At 33.8% G+C, this 21,664-nt stretch overlaps 4 protein-coding genes across 5 annotated transcripts in view; 2 read left to right on the top strand and 2 right to left on the bottom strand.

Moving 5' to 3' along the window:
• Spag1 (Spag1 axonemal dynein assembly factor) overlaps positions 1–14,329 on the bottom strand; it is a 39,878-nt gene extending 25,549 nt beyond the window's left edge. The window contains exons 1-3 of the mRNA XM_089598022.1: positions 14,320–14,329; positions 13,779–13,936; positions 13,435–13,714 (exon numbers count right to left, since the gene is read on the bottom strand). Coding sequence (XP_089454148.1) covers positions 13,435–13,714; positions 13,779–13,936 — 438 coding nt within the window. The 5' untranslated portion in view covers positions 14,320–14,329. The remainder of the gene's footprint in view (positions 1–13,434; positions 13,715–13,778; positions 13,937–14,319) is intronic.
• Positions 14,330–14,552: 223 nt separating this feature from the next.
• Positions 14,553–15,289, top strand: LOC106642647 (mitotic-spindle organizing protein 1). The gene is made up of 2 exons (XM_014357483.2): positions 14,553–14,729; positions 14,884–15,289. Exon 2 carries the CDS (start codon positions 14,906–14,908, stop codon positions 15,140–15,142), a length of 237 nt encoding a protein of 78 aa, XP_014212969.1. The 5' UTR covers positions 14,553–14,729; positions 14,884–14,905; the 3' UTR covers positions 15,143–15,289.
• On the bottom strand, positions 15,278–19,282 carry boca (LDLR chaperone boca). Its single transcript, XM_014357481.2, has 6 exons — positions 19,181–19,282; positions 16,571–16,645; positions 16,016–16,090; positions 15,775–15,935; positions 15,536–15,680; positions 15,278–15,468 (listed from the first exon to the last, which is right to left on the bottom strand). The coding sequence occupies exons 1-6, from the start codon at positions 19,265–19,267 to the stop codon at positions 15,382–15,384; spliced, it is 630 nt and encodes a 209-aa protein (XP_014212967.2). The 5' UTR covers positions 19,268–19,282; the 3' UTR covers positions 15,278–15,381.
• sturkopf (lipid droplet associated hydrolase sturkopf) lies at positions 17,339–19,088 on the top strand. 2 transcript variants are annotated; one of them, XM_089597808.1, is made up of 4 exons: positions 17,339–17,364; positions 17,707–18,093; positions 18,164–18,355; positions 18,435–19,088. In XM_089597808.1, exons 2-4 carry the CDS (start codon positions 17,779–17,781, stop codon positions 18,867–18,869), a joined length of 942 nt encoding a protein of 313 aa, XP_089453934.1. In that variant the 5' UTR covers positions 17,339–17,364; positions 17,707–17,778; the 3' UTR covers positions 18,870–19,088. The 2 variants fall into 2 exon arrangements, with proteins under 2 accessions (XP_089453934.1, XP_014212970.2); XM_014357484.2 differs by lacking the exon at positions 17,339–17,364 and adding an exon at positions 17,373–17,629.
• Positions 19,283–21,664: the final 2,382 nt, after the last annotated feature.

Genomic DNA, 21,664 nt, shown 5'->3' with positions numbered 1-21,664 from the left:
TTAGCGGCTTATTAGACTGGAAACAGAATCGCTCAGAGAGGGGAAGGATCAACTACTCCTGGGCACAAAAAAGCCTTACAAACTGGTAAGCATGTAGACGCTAAGCAAATGGGCGAAATCAGCTGTAAAAGACTGCAGTATCAATGTGAGCACCTTCTCCGCACACTCACTGCGATATGCAACGGTTTTAGCAATGAAAAGAAGAGGGGTCATTTTGGACCTGATGAAAAAAACGTCTAAATGGTCAGCAAATTCCACTACATTGCCAGATTTTATAATCGACCAGTACTATCTGACAACTATACATTTTCATCTGCTGTCTTGCTTAATAGTGCAGCAGATAAGTAACACCATAAAATTTCTTCGAAGCCTAATCACGATGGCAGAGCTATGAAACATTTCGCTGAGATGTAAGATTCGAATATAAATCACAAGACTGATAGTACTAAGGCCATAAAATGCTTATACTTCCGCGTACAATTGTTTTTAAAAGTGGACGTTACAAGGAATTAATAAAAAAAGATCACTTAAAGCGGCGTTGGCTCAGTGGTAAGCGTCCTTGCTACTGATACAACGCTGTTCTAGGGGTCGTGGGTTTTATTCCCGGTGAATGCAGATTTTTTCAAAAACTGTTTTCATCGGGAAAAGTTCCTATGTAACCCTGTCTGTTCTGGGGCGAGTTTTTCCATGGAATCTTCCTTCAGAGTAATTCCAGAGTTTTTTCCTTGCCCCACAGGTCTTCGGGCCTGGGTGAACGCGAAACAGTGTTAGGGCTATAGGTAGGGATTAGCGGCTTAACCGGCGAGGAGTGGACGTCCTAGAATGTGGAATCATCTCCGGGGAATGGCTACACAGTGGCGAGTGGACCCGATGCACCATTAGTGCAGAGAGCGTCAGCTTAACTGGCAAGGTGTTCCACCGGAGATACTCACACTGTGCCCATGGATTCAGGTATGATATCAATAACAGGGTTGGAAATAGGTGTGTGGCAATACACCCCCACACATAGGTGGTGAGTGGGTAGCCCCAGCGACTAGGCCAGTAGGCTGTCGTGGTAACCCAGAAAAAAAAAATATCACTTGAACTCTGTAATTAAAATCAGTTTGAAATTGTTAATCTCTAAACAGCTAAAATTAGTCCAGGTCGTAATCTGATATTCCTTGGAGAAAATAATTTTTTGCATTATCTATAAAATTATCTTCTAAAAACGAATTTGTATGTTGCCAGGTCCCAAAGATGGTCCAAAATTGTTTAAATAGTTTTTTTTAAACAAATTTTGCAAATTGTTAGTTTTGACTCGGAAATTTTTTTTTTTTTTCATCTTTCGACTTTAAAAAAAAATTTATTGCAACTTTTCTCTAAAGTTGATACCTTATGAGATATTAATTATTTTTTAAAGCTCGAAAAAATACGAAAATTTCTATTTTCATCTATGAAAAACGATATGAAAAACCAAACATTGTCATGTTGCCAAAGTTCTTAAATACTTTACTAACATATTCCTAAAGTGTTTTAGACTGTTATTTTATTATAACCCCTTGTTTGTTAACTCTGTTTTGGGCTCAACATATACTATATATAATATAATATATGCACTATATACTTCAGAGAGCCCAAAAGAATGTTATAGAGTATTTAAGAACTTTAGCAACATGACAATTGATGGTTTTTCATATTATTTTGATGGACAAAAATAGCCTTTAATAAAATAAAATCGCTAAAACCGTTGTAATCGCTAACCGCGAAAACTGCTCAACCGATTTTGCTGAAATTTTGCATACCGATTTTTGACACTTCCGAGATAGTTTTAGTATGGTTTTTATCTTGAAAAAATTGATAACCAAAGCAATAAATAAGCTCAAAGTTTTGCAAAAATACGCTAGCTTTGCGCTTTAGTTCAGTTAAATCCGCTAGGAGGAGTTAAAATAAAATCGAAACAACTTGCAACTAAATTAAATAAGTGTATTTATAATAGCCCTGACATTTATATAATAATGATATTTTATAAACATACGTTTTTTGTCAGTTTCAAATTTTTAAACAACTAGCTCTTTTCTTATTATTACGTGACAAAGTGCCAATCGACGGCCCTGTAGGGCCAGCAACTATTTCATGGCGTAAGGAACGCATGGTACCTTACAGCATAATTATACTTTATTTACTTTTTACAGCTTACTTGTCTAAGTAAACTGCATGGATTCCGAATAAATATGTTTTTAATAAAAAGATTTTTGTTCTGAGAAGTTTCAGAAATAGATGTAAAATTTTTAACTAAAATCGTATTACATTACGTTTCAACACACTTTAGTGTTCTATTTAATGAATCCTTGGCGAAACCGAGACGAAGGGGACGCTAGTAGTTGTATTCGCTATATGCAAGTGTACTGGCGCCATCTGCAGTCATGAAGTGTCAAAGTTGCAGGATGTTTTTTACGGATGAGACAGCAAACTTTTTTAGAAATTTCAAATTATATAATTTCAATGCCTTTTGATAATGTAGCGACTATTCATAGAATTGTGAAGCAAATATAATTTCTGTAGAGCATCTAAAAAAGCAAGTCAATATCAAAACTATACTTTTTTTTCTCGTTCAAGTGTGTATTTAATGGTTATGTTCTCATTCTGTTATCAGAGTTAAAAATGGAAATAATCATCACAAAGTAACTATAAAGGTTGGAGAGTGAGTTCTGTTGCGTCTTTTAAGCGGATGTAAGACTTAGTTCGGTGATTTAGCTACGTGTTAAAAGCGTGAATTTTAACTAAACTCGCCTAAAAAGTGAATCAAGGAGGAACAAGAAAGAAAAGACCGTCGACTTGGGTTCCAGCGTTAAAAGCAGCAGCCTAATTATTGTCATCACCACGAGTACTCTTGTGTAGGATTAGGATCATCGTTCCGGTCAACTTATAAGATCCTACGACTGCGTGCGCGCAAGGTGCGGCTAACCAACGATCATAGAAGTAAGTTAAGTTAGGAAAAACTATATATTGTATAACATTGTAAATGCGAATCTAAAACCTTATTATTTATACTACTGGTAAAATTAACTTTTTCTGGCTTTTCTAAATTTATTAAATCATCAGATACGACATAACTTGGTTGTTGATTAAATTAATTTTATTAATTCAAAAACATTTTAATTACTAAATTATATGAAACATTTCAAGATCTGAAAATTCTGATTAATTGACACATAATTCTTATCATAATGAATAAATTAAGTATCAAGGAAAAATAAAATAGACACTGTATGGCAAAGACCTTTACAAGGACGTGAGATAAAAAGACGAATAAGATACGCTACTACCGTATGACATAAGACATAAATTCTAATAGTAAGTTAACGTTAGCTCAGCCTAAACCACTCCATACATATCGCTCGATGAAACCGAACACCACAACGCCGAGTCAACAATTTCAAAGAAAAGTATACTGTAAGTAACAGCAAATAAGGTCTTTGGGCCAATGTCTGGTTCCTGACGAACAAAAATTTGCCCGAGTATAGAATCTGACCAATGTGCCATCGATTCTTCATCAATGCATTTTTTTTTTTTTTTTTTACTTTTATCATTCATTCAAGCGTCATTTTTTACAATAGTCATTTTATTTATTAAATACTTTTTCGAAAAGCATCACATTTTTTGTTATAAAATAGTCTTTAGATCCCTTTAAATTCGATTTATAATTTAAATAATGTAATGTTAAACACGAAATATTTTTTGGTATGTTTATGATAATATTTTTGACTTGTTTATAAACATTCTCTTCAAGTAAAAAAACTTTTTTATCATGTATTTACATGCTTGTGCAGCAAATAATATTTTTTCCATACCACGTTGCCGTAAGTATCTTGGTGTGTTGTTTTTTAAAAAAAAATTCAAATTCCGCAACAATCCTTAGTTTAAAAAAAAAACTAGATTATGTGACATAGAATTTAGTAAAATTTATTTAAAGTTATGCTTAGCACTACTAGAATAGCTATTTTTTTTCAATATTTACTATTCATAGTAAACTTAAAAACTTTTTAAATAATTAAACTCTTAACTAGTCTCCTTTAGTAATAAAAATATTTATTATATAAAATATTGATTACGAGTAGAATTAGGCGTAGGAAACCACTTGAAGAAAAAATAAATCAGCAAAGATAATTACAGTGCTAAAGGTATTTTTTATTGAATTTTACTAAATTCTATGGCACATAATCTAGTTTTTTTTTAAACTAAGGATTGTTGCGGAATTTGAATTTTTTCTTTAAAAAACAACACACCTGGATACTAACGGCAACGTGGTATGGAAAAAATATTATTTGCTGCACAAGCATGTAAATACATGATAAAAAAGTTTTTTTACTTGAAGAGAATGTTTAAAAACAAGTCAAAAATATTATTATAAACATACCAAAAAATATTTCGTGTTTAACATTACATTATTTAAATTATAAATCGAATTTAAAGGGATCTAAAGATTATTTTTTAACAAAAAATGTGATGCTTTTCGAAAAAGTATTTAATAAATAAAATGACTATTGTAAAAAATGACGCTTGAATGAATGATAAAAGTAAAAAAAAAGAAAAAAGTGTATTGATGAAGAATCGATGGCATGTTGGTCAGATTCTATACGCGGGCAAAAGACGTAGCCCGCTCGACCAACGACGAGTATACCCCTCAAAGATATAAGATTATATTAAAGGTGTTAGAGCGAGGGGAGCTTGGGTTAAAGGTAAAGGTAGGGGGAGCTCTCTCTCCACTGCTAGTAAAACCGTTGTGCGCATGCGCGAGAACTCTTGGTTGTTAGAAACACTGTCAGACATCAAACTGCCTTGCCAAAAAATACATTACAACCTAACAAAGTAGACAAACAACAGCCTTAGGGCTCACAAAAGTTTTAACCATGCCTATAGTCACAAGAGAGCGAGTTAGAAGGAAAACTTCAAATGCATCAAAGGTTTAAAATTTTTGGAACATTCATCAAGATTGAATCAGTATCATCATATTCGACAAATAAAGAATCCAATGTATAAGAGCTCAGATTTCCATGATAACCCTGACAGTAATAATTTAAATCTCCCAGACTTCTTAATAGGTAACATAATGTGTATTTGTATTCATTGTGGATATAAAAAATGGAGAGATTAAGCTCCAGAACTTTGTTGTTTTGGTAGTAAAGTTGTTAGATAAGAGAAAAAATTTTTTAATGATATATTTTTTGTGAGTTTTAAACCTTTTCAGCTTTATAAAAATAGCCTTTTTCGTAGATTATACGGGAAAAACTGCCAATAAACGGCCTTGTAGGGCGAGCAATTATTTAATGACATAAGGAAAGGACGGTACTTTTCAGCATAATTATATTTTTTTCGCTTTTAATAGCTTTTTTTTTTCTACCGGGTTACCACGACAGCCTACTGGCTTAGTCGCCGGGGCTACCCACTCACCACCTATGTGTGGGGGTGTATTGCCACACACCTATTTCCAACCCTGTTATTGATATCATACTTGAATCCATGGGCACAGTGTGAGTATCTCCGGTGTAACACCTTGCCAGTTAAGCTGACGCTCTCTGCACCAATGGTGCATCGGGTCCACTCGCCACTGTGTAGCCTTTCCCCGGAGAAGACTTCATTATTCCAGGACGTCCACTCCTCACTGGTTAAGCCAGCGCTCTCTGCCGAAGCATCGGATCCAGGCTAATAAGCATCCCTGGAGAAGCCCCATGATTCAGGGAATACTCCTCACCGGTAAGGCTGGCGATCCCTGCCCAACGTCTGGCATTGGATCCGCTAATCTCTACCTATAGCCCTAACACTGTTTCGCATTCACCCAGGCCCGAAGACCTGTGGGGCAAGGAAAAAACTCTGGAATTACTCTGAAGGAAGATTCCATGGAAAAACTCGCCCCAGAACAGACAGGGTTACATAGGAACTTTTCCCGATGAAAACAGTTTTTGAAAAAATCTGCATTCACCGGGAATAGAACCCACGACCCCTAGAACAGCGTTGTATCAGTAGCAAGGACGCTTACCACTGAGCCAACGCCGCTTTAAGTGATCTTTTTTTATTAATTCCTTGTAACGTCCACTTTTAAAAACAATTGTACGCGGAAGTATAAGCATTTTATGGCCTTAGTACTATCAGTCTTGTGATTTATATTCGAATCTTACATCTCAGCGAAATGTTTCATAGCTCTGCCATCGTGATTAGGCTTCGAAGAAATTTTATGGTGTTACTTATCTGCTGCACTATTAAGCAAGACAGCAGATGAAAATGTATAGTTGTCAGATAGTACTGGTCGATTATAAAATCTGGCAATGTAGTGGAATTTGCTGACCATTTAGACGTTTTTTTCATCAGGTCCAAAATGACCCCTCTTCTTTTCATTGCTAAAACCGTTGCATATCGCAGTGAGTGTGCGGAGAAGGTGCTCACATTGATACTGCAGTCTTTTACAGCTGATTTCGCCCATTTGCTTAGCGTCTACATGCTTACCAGTTTGTAAGGCTTTTTTGTGCCCAGGAGTAGTTGATCCTTCCCCTCTCTGAGCGATTCTGTTTCCAGTCTAATAAGCCGCTAAAGTTTGCATCTGGTACGCTGCACCGAGTGCTAGCAGACTGGCTGTTTTGGTCGTTAAGGTTTGAATATAAAGAGTCTCTGTGGAATGAAGACTTTTTAGAAACTTCAGGACAAAGTTTACGTTCCACATGTACTCGTATTTAGGACACGATGGTTTAGTTTGAAGGTATCTCTTAGAAACCGGAATACTAGCTGGTCCTTGCCTATATTTATGTCCCCAGAAATTAATGAAATAGCCGCTTGTGCTGGGTTAAGGGTGCTGTAAGACACACCGCTCTAAAATAGGTCCACGAAAATCTCTAGATGTGATTCTCTTTTCGGCTTAAATACGCCCACATCTTTTCGAGTACAGAATGCATGCTACTTTTTTGAGCTCTGGTGTATATTGTTTTATTGTTGACGGCGCTAGAAATGCCGAGACTATGTCCAGGACGATCGAGGGGACGCGTTCTTTCAATGAACGCCTGCCGCATACAGTTCCGGCCACTAAAATCAGGTGCTGTGCCTGAGGATGTGGTCGTCTATAAATATAAGATAACATATTATGATCTGGGCCTAGCAGCAAGGGATCGTAACCTAACATTTGAAGGAGCAGAGGGAACCAAATTTGCGATGGTCAGTAAGGCACTATACAATGATGACTCTTGCATGTTCTCGTTTGATCTTTATTAGTGTTTTTAATATGCCACTAAAAGAAGAAAAGCATAAAAGAACTTCCCAGCCCAGTTCATGGTGAAAGCATCGACAGTGGACGCTCCTGGCGACGGCCGTCACAATATAAATTTTCTACATTTTGTGTTGTCTGTGGTCACAAATAAGTCGATGTCGGGGGTCTAAAATTTCCTAATGACTCGCTTGAAGTACATCTTGCCCAAGACCATTCCATGTCCTGGTTCTTTATTCTCGATAATCTGTCCACGGCTGTGTTTACACGCGATGGAATGTAGGAAGCGGTTAGAAAAATTTTTCGGTCTTAATCCCGGAACCAGATCTTCCTAGCCACAGAATTATACGTCTTATATCTGATTCCCATCATCCTGTTTACGTAGGCAATGGCAGTTGTGTTATTTACTGAAAACGTTAGACGAGCATGGAAATTGCCGTCATATTTCTTAGAGTTTGTTTTTTTTCTATCTCTTGTAGGAGTCCGTACTCTACCCCCTGGCACACGAAAGTTAGATTGTCTATAAGACTTGCAAAGTTGGAGATGCTACAAGGTTTCCTTTTCGATGCGGCCTCAAGTAGCGTGTTCGCCTTTGTTTTGTCTGTCAGAGCTACCTGGTATTTCATTGAGTCTAAAGTTACTCCCAAATATTTACATCTAGTTTAAGGGACCAAATGGCTTTTCTGAAAGTTAATTAAGAATCCGAGCGATTGTAGTAGGCTGGTCGTATAGTTGGTATTTTCCGAGTAATTGTCGCGTCCCTTCGCTAAACACAGGAAATAATTTAAATAGACGATAGATACATAACCCCTTGCGCGGAGATGATTCATTATAGGTTTAAGCAGCTTTGCTTACACAAAAAGGTTTGAACTAAGTCCAAAGGGCAGGCAAGTAAATTCGTATGTCAGGCCTTGAAACTGAAGCCGTACGTATTTCCTGCAAGCCCTGTCGAGGGATATTAGAAAGTACGCGTCCAGAAGGTATATGGTTGGCATCCAGTATGAAGGGAGTAAGAGAGCCTCTGCCGTTCTAATGCCTTTGATTAATGTTCTTTGACGACGTACTGGCTCAAGTCGACAAGATTTAAAACGAAACCAGTGGACAGTGGGTGCTTGGGTACCCAAGTAAGAAATTATACATCTATAAAATTATATGGCAAATAATATAATTATACATATAATTATACCTCGTATGAAATGATATTATGTACAAAGGTGGTGCAATTACTGTTGGAATGAGTATCCCTACGTTAATTGGGTGTGGTTTCAATAAATATTTTAATATCTAATGACAGAACAATTTTTATAAACAATGTGGTGAATGGCCAGTACCAGACTGTGCTCTTTCATCGAATCTTCCGATGGTTTCAAAACAACTTCCTAAGAAAATAAGAAATACCCTTATAAAATAGCAGATCGTTTAACTGTACCCTTTTTTTACATGTTTAATTTTAAAAATTTGCAATTTAACATGTAACCTTATGGAAAAATCACTTTAAATTTGATTTATAAAATCTATGTAAAGCTCCCATTTTTTGTTTGAATGAAAGATTACCATTCAATAAACCTGTTTCATTTTTAAATAGATCTATAATTTTTTTTTTTTAATAACACAAAAAAAAGGGTCAAGTATGCGTTTAAGTGTGTATGTAAGTTCATCCTTATGAGAAAAATAATTTCCAGTGTTGCAGCATATATTAGCCCTCCTCACACCTCTATGAATTTTGTTCGCAATTGCAAAGAAAAAATTGTGAAAGAAGAAAACGTAATAAAAATCAATTGTATTTATACAGTACTGAAATTTTTTTTTTATTTATAAAAATTCTGCGAAAATGTGAAATAATTGTATGAACAATAATTTGTTTATTTTAAAAGTAACAAATGAATACAAAATAATTGAATGTTCAAAATTTCTGAAAAAAACATGTACCAAAAAAATTTATATTTGTAAATAACTTATTTATTTCATGTAAAATGAAACCAAATGAATAAATACTGCTCATAGCAAAGTGGGTAAAGGGCTTGCCCAGAGTGTAAGAGGACGGGTGTACAAATCTTTTTGAAATCTTTTTTTTTTTTCCAGAAATTAGTTAAAAGAAAAAAAAATGGTAAAAATCAAAATGTGTGGTGTGATATGGTACGATAATGTTGTGTAGTGTGGTGCGATGATGTTGGATGGTGGGTGGTGTAGAGGGACCGGAAGTACGTCAAGAGGGGCGGGGCAAAGGGGGAGAATCAAGCAAAATCCACTTCCGTTACACTTTTTTTTAAAGTCACCAGTCTGAAATCGTTGATTTACTCCATAGGGCAGAACGCGCCTATAGAAGTATAACTTTAAAAAGAAAAATTGTTTATACAATTATTGCGTCAATTTTACTACCTAAAGGATGACTACTCATCGTACTTTTTAGCTGCAATTGGAAATAAGTATTATAGAAGGTGTACTTTTAGACAAAGCTTGTGATAAAAAGTATTGAAAGAAGCAGATGTAATAATTTCGGATGAAGCTAGTATGATTCTCAAAAAAGCTTCAGATATAGTAAACAACACTTTGAAAGATTTATGTAACTGTGAAAACCCATTCAGAGAAAAACTAATAATATTAGGTGGTACCCACCTGAAAAAGAAAGACGGAATTCCATGTGTGGTTACTTCTGTAATACCTTCAGGAAAGTCATGTGGCATTACATATGGTTTTACGTATGGCATTACATAAGGGGTTTTAGCTTGGTAATGCCATATGTAATTCCATTTGAAAAAACACATAGAATTACAAATTGGAAGGAAAAAAATTTTGTCATTTAGAAATAACTGCAGAATACTGTAATGCGTCATTTACTGTGAAAAATGAATGTTACCATCAGGATGATAACTCCAAAACAAGGGGATTCAAGTTATATTTCAGGAATAAAAAAAAAAATATTGAAAAATTAAATTTTTTTATATAGAAGTAAAATCAGCTGAACCCCTTGTTTTGGAGTTATCATCCCGATGGTAAGACAAATTGTTAACTGCAAATAACCTATTATGGTATTTTGAAGTTATTTCTAGATGATAGAAATTTTTTCTTTTTCCAATTAGTAATTCCGTGTGTTTTTCCATATGGAATTACATATGGCATCACCAAGCTGAAACCCTTTATGTAATGCCGTATGTAAAACCATGTGTAATGCCATATGGCTTTCCTGAAAGTATTACAGAAGTAATTCTACATAGAATTCCGACATTTTTTTTCAGGTGGGTAATTTTCTTCAAATCTTACGAAAAATAAAAAACAGTTATAGATCATTGTTAGGTGTGAGCGTGAGAGTCGATGCTTACGCACACATAAGAGCGAACGCGAAAGAGTAAATGTGTGTGCAGGTCTGTGTTTGTATGGCGTAGAAGTGTGAACCTATAGGTCGCGAGTGTAAGGCTGCGAGCATGTAAGGCGAGCAATAGCGAGTTAGTCCGTATAAGGTAACTGCCAACTAGCGCACACTTATAATTAGGAGCATTAAATAAACGTATAGTCAAGTTACATCCCCTACTAAGAATATTCAGGTGACTTTTCATGTTATTTTTCCGGTGACATGTTAGGTGAAAAGTTGTGCCAATTTACCATATAGAAGTGTCATGTATAGAATTGTCATGTGAAAGTGTCATGTGGATTTTTATAAGCTAGATTCTCGGCGATTCAAAAATGAAAAAGTAAAACTTGTACTTTTAACTGCTTAAAAGCTGTGAGAATAGCTAATGTAAATAGTAAAAAAAAGCATCCCTTAGCTTCAGTAAAGGAATTTGAACCTTGTCCGCATCATTGGTAGTCGAGTGTCTTTACCACTTGGTCAGAATGGATTAGACACTTGGGACAGAATTTACGTCCTTATCAAGTACATCTAAAACTAATGTTTATTTCATTATTAACATTTACTGCCCTAGTTACCTAATTGATAATTAATATTTTATAAATGTACATTTTACATTGTTTCGTGTCGCTTAATTTCTTCGTCAACAGTAAATCTAGTAATTTATTTTACAACTACGTTTTGTTCACAGATTTTACTTTAACTTTACATATACTTTCCATTCCAAGGGAAAGTAGTCTATTTTTAAAAGAGCAATAAATTTGTTGTAATCGCTACAACAAAGTTGTGAATTACCTTTTTCTCTTTAATACTTTTATGTGCGTATCAAATACCAGCAGAAAAATTATTTTCACCTCATTTGTACAGTACTTGGATAAATTCTTGCAACATAAGTTTATAACATAAAATTAAGTTTTTTCGAAAACTACTAGATTCAAACAAAAATTTTAGAAATGTTTTCTAAATTAGAATTGGAGATTGTAAAAAGTATTATCTTAGAGACATTTCTGCTTTTACTATTTATATTCCCTATTGTTGCGGTCCAATAAAAACCAATAAAAAATTCATTGATTTTACCATAGGATTTTTCTATTGGTTTGTTATCGGTATTTGCACCCGTAAATCCAAATAAAATCCGAAATGGTCAAAAATAGATTTTCTATATCATTTATTATAACTAGAACATGATTGAACAAAAATAAATTGACAAATTTATGTCATACCATCCGGATGGTAACACCAAAACGGGGGGACTAAAGTATTTTTTACAAAATTCTAATAAAAATTAATAACTAACTTTTCTTTCAATTTACATATAAAATACTCTAATCCCCCCGTTTTGATGTTACCATCCGAATGGTATGACATAAATTTGTCAATTTATTTTTGTTCAATCATGTCCTAGTTATAATAAATGATATAGAAAATCTATTTTTAACCATTTCGGATTTTATTTGGATTTACGGGTGCAAATACCGATAAGAAACTAATAGAAAAATTCCATTGTAAAATTTTATTGGTTTTTATTGGACCGCAACAACAGGGTTAGCTATTCTAACTTTTGTTCACAAATTTATAATGATACAAATGACACTTTTTTAAACAATGTCATTCTTATAGAAACACATAATGAATAGGCACAGTACTTTATTGAATAAAAAAGTTATGAATAATATTAAAGGTGACGTTCGTTAAAATTTATTACAGCATCGAATATGCAACCCTAGAAGATGTCGATCAAACTCGTAATGATATACATTTGAATTTTCTTTCAAAAGTTTTGAATAACATAAATAAAGGCCTCCCACCACATTAACTAAATTTCAAAACTTTTGGAATACAACGTCAAAGCAAAAATTATTACAGATGAACATGTAGGAAATAAAGTATTTACTCGCGAATCACTTTAAATACGAGAAATTCTTCATCATTCCTTTTCATTCTCTATAAAAAATAATTTTTAGTTGTACTAGCCTTTGCAATGACAATAAATAAATCACAAGGACAAAGTTTCGATAAGGTTGGATTGTACCTTAAGATGGAGTTTTTTTCTCATAGTCAATTGTACGTTTTTTTTTCAATACGTAAAAATCAAAAAATAGTATGTATACAAAATGAATCAAACAGTAAATTCAAAATAAAAAATATTGTTTGTAGAAAAATACTTGATCGATAACTTTTTAAATAAAGTTATATCTAGCTTTTTAAATTTTAACATAATTTTTCAATCTTCATACTAATCTTAAAACTATAGTATGATGATGTGATGTGGCTTGCACAATTTTATTGTAATTTTTTTAAAAAGCTAATGCGCCATGGTATAAAATCGCTACAAAATCAATGAAGTTAAATAAAACAATTATGCCAGGGGCGGCAATGGGCGAATGGTGACGGGAAGGGGTCTTAGTCTTAGCTGCCATTGAAATCCTTACAACTATATAAAACATAGGAAATATATAAAATAGATTCAGGAGCGTGTGCTCAATGAATTATTAAATAACGATTAGGTTGCAGGTAATTTTTTTTTATATCTCTGCATTTTTTTAAAATTTTTGTTAATACAAGCATGAAAATAGTAACGTCCCATAAGAGGCTATATTAATCACATGATTTTCATTTGTATAGTTCTTTTAAAAATGACCTGTGACAAATATTGAAAAAAATTCCTACAAGTTTTAAGTATTGTCAACTATTATGAAAACTCAATATTATTGTGATCTCTGCGTTTCATTATTATTACTCCCGAATCTCCATGAAAGAAGTCAATTTTTTTTTAATGTGGGAACAACACAAGCATAGGAAAGTACTTTGATAGATCATTCTAACTGACCTTAGAAAAAAATTAATTAATATGACCAACCTTGCTGGGCTCACAGTCACTAATAGAGTTTGACATTCTAACTGCAGGTTTGGGCAAGTCTTCAGCTATTTTTTCATCCTCAAGATCACGTTCGAGAAGTTTTATCCTGCCAAGCCAACCATTTAGCTCGGCATCAAGCTCATTCCTTTCATTTGATGGTAAACTAGCTCGACTTAGCACTGGCTGAGGTACCCTTAGTACTGCACTCTCTGGTTTCACTAATGCCAGACGGGCTTCCGCTGTACTTGTCAGGTGTGGAAACGAACCTTCTTCACCCGACCTGTTAATTTATCAATTGATATGGTTCTTATTTTTAGATTGAAAAAAGAAGATGGTAAACATACCTTAAAATTTGAACAATGCGTTCGAGGTCTTTGCCGTTTTTGCACACTCCAACGTAATCGTAAGACAGGTGGCCAATCGGTATGTCAAATTTTTTTAGAAGCGACTGTTTCGGGTTATTGGGAGAGCAAGTTGTTATCTCGTTGTCTTCGTCCTTCATCTTCTTAATGTATTTTTTGTTTTAAATGAAAAAAAGTAGATAAATACAGCGAAGTGTGAAGAGTTTTCTGATTTAAAAAATTAAAGACTTTGTTGTCAGTTTTAGAAGTATAATGATTTCCGTAAACTTCAATTTTATAATATATACTAAAAGCACTTACGGAAATATTGTGCAGTCATCGCGACGCAAAATTATTGTGAAAAAAAAAAAAAAACGAACCTTCAACACATAGTTGTTCGGAAATATCAAAACTACAGTCACGTAGATTAACGCTTCACGGGAACTTAAAAATAAGTTAACCACCACCCTATTATTATCTGATTCAATAGCTCATGTATTATTATTAGTTAAAAATTAATGAAAGAAAATAGAATCCAGCTTACATCTTGAAACAATCGTGCTTTGCCACGTAAATAACAAACACCACTTTAAAAAATTGGTAGGTACAAATAAACGTTTGTTGAGACTGTCATGGATACAGAATCATTATCGACCAATCACAGATGAACCACCAATTCATTTATAGCCATTTTAAAATTTTGCGCCATCAAAATTTGTCATATTCGACTCAAGCGCCACTGTTTCTCATAATATCCGCAACAACTAAAATGTGGGGTTAACTTACAACGAATACGTTGTCAGTTGCAACTTCTGATTACTTAAATTACGTTTGTGAAAAAAAAAAAAAATTTTAATCTATTCGCATACAAATCACTTAATTTCTACGACGAAAAAGGACGTATACAGTATTTAGATTCATTCAAAAGGTTGAAAAACTGTCCAACTTTCAAGGGTAAGTTAAACAAATTCGTCTGATCTATATTGCGGCGCAATGGTTCTCCACGCATTTACCCTTAGTCGTTAGAAAAAAGTATTTAACATAGCTTATCTGACGTCTCATTGTATGTATTGTTATCATGAAGAATATTTAATGCTTATTTACACAGGAAGGACCCAAGTAAGACAAACATGCCAGAGCCAGTGAATCATCAAATAAACACAGCCAGAAAGACCTTCCAAGCACTTTATCGCATTTCCAAGCTGCTTAACACCAATTTAGATCCAGGGACTCTGAGCTACTGCGTCAGGCTGTGCGAGAATGGAGTCAATCCTCAGGCATTGGCTACTGTTGTGAAAGAGCTCCAAAGAGAAACTAAAGCTTTCAATAGTACCCAGAGTTATGCCAGTAAAAATATTAACTCTTAATAACAATAGCAATTATGATTGTGTCTATAAGACTGGTCACTGTTAAGTTGTTCTTGATGAACTTGCATTGATTGACTCAAAATGTATGTTAGCATCTAAAGTGTAAATTCAGCTAATAGGATTAAAAATGTTTTTATTTTAACCATACGATTTTTATTCGTTATTTTTCTTTAAAAAATTGTATGAAGTTGTTTGTTCTCTTTTTTTTTCATGACAAAAGATACATAATAGGGGAAAAATTACAATTCAGTATGCTTTTTCTCATCCTTTTTGACTTTTTCCACTTTGCCAGTTGGATTCATTTTTTCAAGTTTTTTAACAGTAGACTGCAACACAATTTTCAGATTAAATATTTCAACAAGATTATACCTCTAGAGTTCATAATAAGCTTACCGCAGATGCATGCTGTCCAATGTAATTTTGGCCTTCTAGAGTTACATGTGAACACTCACGCTCTGTAATAAAAAAATTTTTGGCATCTACAGCTTGAGCTCCATCACTGAACTTAAATATTGCTCTTTTGGAATCTATAGGATACCTAAAAATCGAATGGGTTTTTGGGTAATTTAGGTAAAAGAAAATGGGCAAATAAATTATGGACACATCAGTTTCACAATACCAGGTGAACTTACCGTTCGGCAACTATGTGATTATTTTGTAGATTACTTTGCCAACGGCTTAATACGGATGCGGCTTCGAATTCAGAGAGCTCAGGATTAACATCTACAAACATCATTACACTCTTGCCCTTTTTTGATACTTTAAGAACGTTATCTGGATCTGTCATGTCCAACTTAAACATAAATTATTATTACTGCATCATGAATTTCATTTTTTTTTTCTTTTAAATTTTCGTTACTTTCTCAAGCATACTTTAGAAAAATCAATTTTAGCTGGAGGACGTTTATACTCTGGGAGCTCATCAGGTTCTAAGGGGTCATCATCCTTCTGAAATTTGCAATTTTCTCTATAATTATTTTTTTTCACACAAATTTTTTTAACTTCAATGAAAATGAACTGGTTCTAAGTTCAGAAAAAAGTGGGACAAAATTGTACAATGGTAAAAATATGTAAAGCAATACTCTTATTGTAAGTCAATTAGTTGTGTGAACTCTCAGGTATGAAATTCATTTTAAACATTAATAGATACTTACACCAATATAAATAATGATTCTGAAATTTATTTAACAGTTAAGCTGTAGTTTTAACACAGAAATTACATCTGCATATTTTTTTTTTTATGCAAACTTCTTTGCTAGGCTTTCGTTAATAGTTAATTTTGACAAAATACTTGACAGCTTGATAACACATCTCGTGTATTAAGAAAATACTGGGACTTGGTTCATTTTTCTGCATCCTTTTAGTTTAACAATGTAAAGTTAAAAAGAAATGAAGTAAAAACTAACAGTTATCATAACTATACAATACCTCCCACTCTTCGGAGAGCTTTTCTATGTCTGCATCCGTGTAGTCAAGAACGTTCCTTTTCTTGAAAGGTTGCTCCTGAAAAGCAGAGATTCCACACAAAAGCGATGACATATACAAAAATGTCCACATCAGTTTCATTTTTTTTTTTTCTCACGTTTCTGACTGACAGCTATGTGTACCTCTACTCTCTAATTTTTATCTTTCCACTGGCAAATTTAAGTGCACATAAATAAACAATTTTTTGATGAAATAGTTTTACACAAGAACAAATGTTGAATTCTGCTGTTAGCAAGAAGCACTCACAAAACGTAATAAATAAAATATGGCATGATACGTCACACGCTGACACGCACGCAATTATTATTAAGATTTACTTAATAGTTTTAATACTTTCATCGATATTTGAATGTAGCGGCGTATACGATTCTTCGTCAAAATACAGGGATGCGTACGATAATCTTCGTCGAAATACAGGAACGCGTACGATTTTCCGTCAGGTTCATTTTTTTTTTTTTAAGGTCGATTTTCGAGTAGTAAATAAATTATAATCTTGCAGTAAATGGCAACTGCGGGACATCTGTCTCTCTTTCTCTCTCACGTTGCTTACAGTGGGGGTGGGGACTGTGGGGAGGTTGCATCAGCTGGCCTTAGTTTACTGCCCCCACTGTTGGGAACGTGCGAGAGAGAGAGAGACAGATACCCACGTTCGATGTTGTGTCTCTTTCTACTTGTGCTTTGGCGCTGTACATAAGAACGAGCAGTTTATTTCTTTCTTATATGTCTATGCATATATCGTAATTATCGTAATTAAGTGTGCGAAGTGAACAGTGGCCGTACCATATAACTTTTTTTCGCTTCGGGGGCCAGTGTTTTATAACATAGGCCAATGTACAGAAAAATAGTTACATGGTACGGTCCCAGTGCAAACGTAAACTTCATTATAAGTACCTAACTGCCTATAATTAGCGTCGTTAATATGAAACAGTAATGTGATATTACTTTAAACATTCTAATCTCACATCAACGCAATTACGTAGTTTTGCAGCCTATAAACGCAGCGTAATTCTTTTTCCATAACATTTTTTAGTTTACTCGTCTTAGATATTCATTTACAATATTTTTTTTATATTCTCAAGCTTGAAAGCTTTTTTCGAGAAAGATCGCTATCTACAAGCAATTGATATAGTATTAGCCAATTCGAGAACAAAATGTTCACATCTGTAGTGAATATTAATCGAGTACCAACTGAGATAATTGCCTATAACTGCTGGATAGAAGAAGTAGGACTGGATATAAATGGCAAAAAGGACATAGTCATTTTAATAACAGGCAATCCTGGTGTTCCGGCCTTTTACAAAGAATTTGCATCACAACTTCAATCAATGCTACCTACAGAGGTGCCAATCTGGATTATTGGGCACACAGGTCATGCTATCAATCCAGAGGACAATGTTAACCACTCTTATCCTGATTTAAAAACTCACTCACACTTGTATAACTTAAATGGAAATTTGGAGCACAAAGTGAGTTTCAATGTTGTGTTACATATATTTTCAAACTTTTATTTAATACAACCACTACATATGTTTTCAGGTACAATTTGTAAGAAAATATTCACCTGCAGATGCTAGGATTCACCTAATAGGACATTCCATTGGTGCATGGTTTGTTTTGAATTTATTGAAGAACAATGACATTGAAAAAAAAGTATCCAAGTGTTACCTACTGTTTCCTACTCTTGAGAGACTGGCAGAAACTGTTAATGGAAAATTTTTAATTAACTTTGTAAGTCATTAATATCTTGTGAAAGAATATAATTCTTACCAGTATGATAAATAATACAATTGTAAATAAAAAATTTCAGGCTTTAAGGATATCATTTATACTTGTATTCTTATCATGGATATTTACTCTATTTCCTTATTTTTTACAAGCATCCTTAATCAGGATATTTGGATTTTTCTATGGAATACCATCAAAGCTGGATGATGCTATCTTACAATTAGTAAGTCCCTTGCCTGTACAAAGTGCCTTTTTCTTAGGAGAAAATGAGATGCATCAAATAAAAAACAGGAATGATTCCATAATATCTCAACACAAAAACAAGCTTTATCTGTATTATGGCATGATGGATGGCTGGGTACCAATTCGATATTACAAAGACTTGAAAGAAAGATTTCCTGATATAGATGCTCATCTGTGTAAAAGAAGCTTTCGTCATGCATTTGTTTTGCAGGATTCTGTCGAAATGGGACAAATGATTGGAGATATGATCAAAAAGTCCATCGACTCAACCTGATTATTCCTCACATTATTAATTTTATTTGAATGCAATATAAATGCATTTTTTATGTACAGAATGCATATTTTGGAAACTATTATTGCCTTGAGAAGACTGGAATATTTAATTTCAAAGGTCCTTATACTTAGCAATACAGACTTTGCAAAGAGAAAAATGCTCAAAGTTGTGATCAAATGATTTTTTAGTATTATAGTTTACTGCTACGTGCTACCAGAATCACATTAAATTTTTTTGTAGAATTGAACCATTTTTTAGTCAGTATTATATGAGAACATTGTTATCACAATAATTTATGAATTTATTATTACCATTTGCAAAAAACTGGGTCCGCAGAATACAAAACACTTTTTTGCCTGGGGGCCCAAAGTAATGAGCTGGGAGCAAAGTGTGCTCATGAGCACACAGTACAACTTCCCGCTCTCTTCAGGCGCTTAACTAACTCTCTAAACTCTTCTATACATAAAGTTACATAATAGACCAGTAAGCATCTGTTAGAAACTGGCTTGATTTGCCATGTTGAGTCGGAGCTCAAATTTTTACGGGAATACCTCCGAAATGTTGGTAGAAACAAGAATTGCGATATGCTCCCACCCCAAAAGTTGTACTACGCTCGGTATAAACAATATAGTGAAAAATGTGTCGTTTTGACCCCTATTTTTTGGCCATTTAGGCCAAATATCTTGGAAAATATCGCGTCTACGTGAAAAATGAAAAGAAACAAAATTGTTCGTGAGAAAATTTCCTATCGGATAAGGATTTTAAAAATTGGAAAAAAAATTTTTTGTTGCAAAAAATCCGAAATTAAAAAAAAAAAAAAACGAAAAAAAGTGCAATTTGGAAAAGTTGCAAAACAAACTTGAAGACAACATTATATTCGCTTGAAAATACTGTCAGGAAAACTTCAAGTAATAATAAAAATAATGGCGCAAAAACCAGCTCGATATTGTTTTTTGTTTTTGCACAATAATTTTGCAATTTAGGTATCTCCGAAAAATATCGAAATTTTGAAAATGTTGCTAAAGCTTAAAAAACAAATTCCACAAATTGCTGATTTTTTAACGTATAGTAGATCATTAGACCTTTCAAATCCATTTTGAAAAATTAAAATCGGATAGTTAGGAGAGCGTACATAATTTTTTTAAATTTGCTATCATTTTTTTGATTATAAACAAATTGAACATCTTCGCGAATTTCCCAGTTTTTGGATTTAAATTTTGTAGGATGATAGTATTCGGCAAGACGCTTCTCCCAAAAAAAAAAAAAAAATTGAAATCCGTTCATCTGTTCCTAAGATATAGCTAGTCAAAGTCAACTCAAGTTTAACAATAAACAATAGCAGCTATCCAACTGATTTTAGAACGAATGCCCTCGTTTTGTCCAGTACTTTACTAATTAACATTAGGCATGCTGAAATATATTATTATTTAACGATAATTGCGCAATTCAGTTGATCCTATTGCGAAAAAAATTGCTGCGAGGTGGTGGTGGAGGGCGACCATCAGACCTTGCTTCAAAAGTGAAGAAGGTGCACTGAGAGGGAATTGGTGGGACTGCTCCTTTGGATACAGAAGAGACGCGCCACGCGCCACCATAGCTCTAGTGATGCAGTCGTGCTCAGTGAGAACGAAGATTACTGCGTATAATATTACTGTATAGTCAAAGTAGAAATGGTTGAGTACCACACTACCACTCGTCTCTTTGCATGCGCAGAAGAGCAAAAATTGGCTGTCTGCGCTTCTTGACGAAATCGGGCAACGTTGTATTCTCATATATATGTATATGTATACATACATGTATGTTATTTTTGTTTACCTTTTTTTTGAGAATTAGGTTATCGTATTACTTAATTTGTGCTCAGCCGGTTTATTTTGCAAATAAATATGAATAATCTAAGATTGAAGAACGGAAAATTTGTAACAAAAAAGTTAGGTAAGAAATACAGTACTTGTGTACATCGTATGAATGAAGCAAAGAAAGCAGTGATTCGTAAAGAATTTTGTGAGCACAGAAAGGAAGATCAAAAGTTGCTAAAAAAAAAGTTTATTTCACAGATTGTTGTAATACAAATATATTTTGGTTAATTTCTGTAATTATGTACTAGATTATTCATTTGATAATTTTATTGCACATTTTTCTGTTTATTAAGAAGTTTATTATTTAAACGAATTACATTCCACAGTTTCAAATTATATTTTGAGTTCATGAATGACGTGTATATATAGCGGCAGTAGATGTATATATACAACGAGGGCGAACGACGTTGTCAAGTCTCAAACTGTATATATAAGCTGTCTGCTAAATTGGTTACGTTCACTCGAAATACACGATGTTTGTACTAAAATTCTTCAAAAACAAGTAGCGGAAGGAATATCATGAGATAATGCAAAATATTCCTTGGATTCCATGGATTCAAAAAATAGTTTTCTTTAAAAATGTATATAAAACTATTCTTGTAATCTTTAAAACGGCATGGCTCACATCAGCGTAACAGAGGCGTCCCATGATAAAAGCCATAAATTTATAAGTTAATATCTTAGTTTTTAGCTGCGGTACCTATGTTGAAATTGTACTGATGTGTGAAGGACACTAAAATGTACTTATTTGCTAAGTTTCAAGAAAATCTATAGAAAATCGATTTCCTTGTCAACTACCTTAACGAACGCGCGCTTCAAAATTGACAAAATCTCGGCTTCTAATGAACGGATTTGAACGTTTTTTTTTTAATCTGGGGTAGCATTCAACAACAAGTTCAACTGTGATATTTGTATTTGCGTAATATATTAACAATATGC

Source organism: Copidosoma floridanum, unplaced genomic scaffold (assembly GCF_036245765.1).
Source record: "Copidosoma floridanum isolate Cflo_tuat_1 unplaced genomic scaffold, Cflo_Japanese_pri ptg000004l, whole genome shotgun sequence".
In the NCBI taxonomy this organism is placed as follows: domain Eukaryota; kingdom Metazoa; phylum Arthropoda; class Insecta; order Hymenoptera; family Encyrtidae; genus Copidosoma; species Copidosoma floridanum.
The sequence above is the reverse complement of the archived record's forward strand: the minus strand, read 5'-3'. Positions and strand labels throughout refer to the sequence as shown.

Bases quoted from the DNA above. Each gene is read 5' to 3' on its own strand.
- LOC106642647 (XM_014357483.2), top strand. From the start codon at position 14,906: ATGCCAGAGCCAGTGAATCATCAAATAAACACAGCCAGAAAGACCTTC.
- sturkopf (XM_089597808.1), top strand. From the start codon at position 17,779: ATGTTCACATCTGTAGTGAATATTAATCGAGTACCAACTGAGATAATT. The intron at 18,094-18,163 runs GTGAGTTTCAAT...ATATGTTTTCAG, and splicing joins ATGGAAATTTGGAGCACAAA to GTACAATTTGTAAGAAAATA. The intron at 18,356-18,434 runs GTAAGTCATTAA...AAAAAATTTCAG, and splicing joins GAAAATTTTTAATTAACTTT to GCTTTAAGGATATCATTTAT.
- boca (XM_014357481.2), bottom strand. From the start codon at position 19,267: ATGAGCACACTTTGCTCCCAGCTCATTACTTTGGGCCCCCAGGCAAAA. The intron at 16,646-19,180 runs GTAATAATAAAT...TCTGCTTTTCAG, and splicing joins GACCCAGTTTTTTGCAAATG to GAGCAACCTTTCAAGAAAAG. The intron at 16,091-16,570 runs GTATTGTATAGT...TGCAAATTTCAG, and splicing joins AGCTCTCCGAAGAGTGGGAG to AAGGATGATGACCCCTTAGA.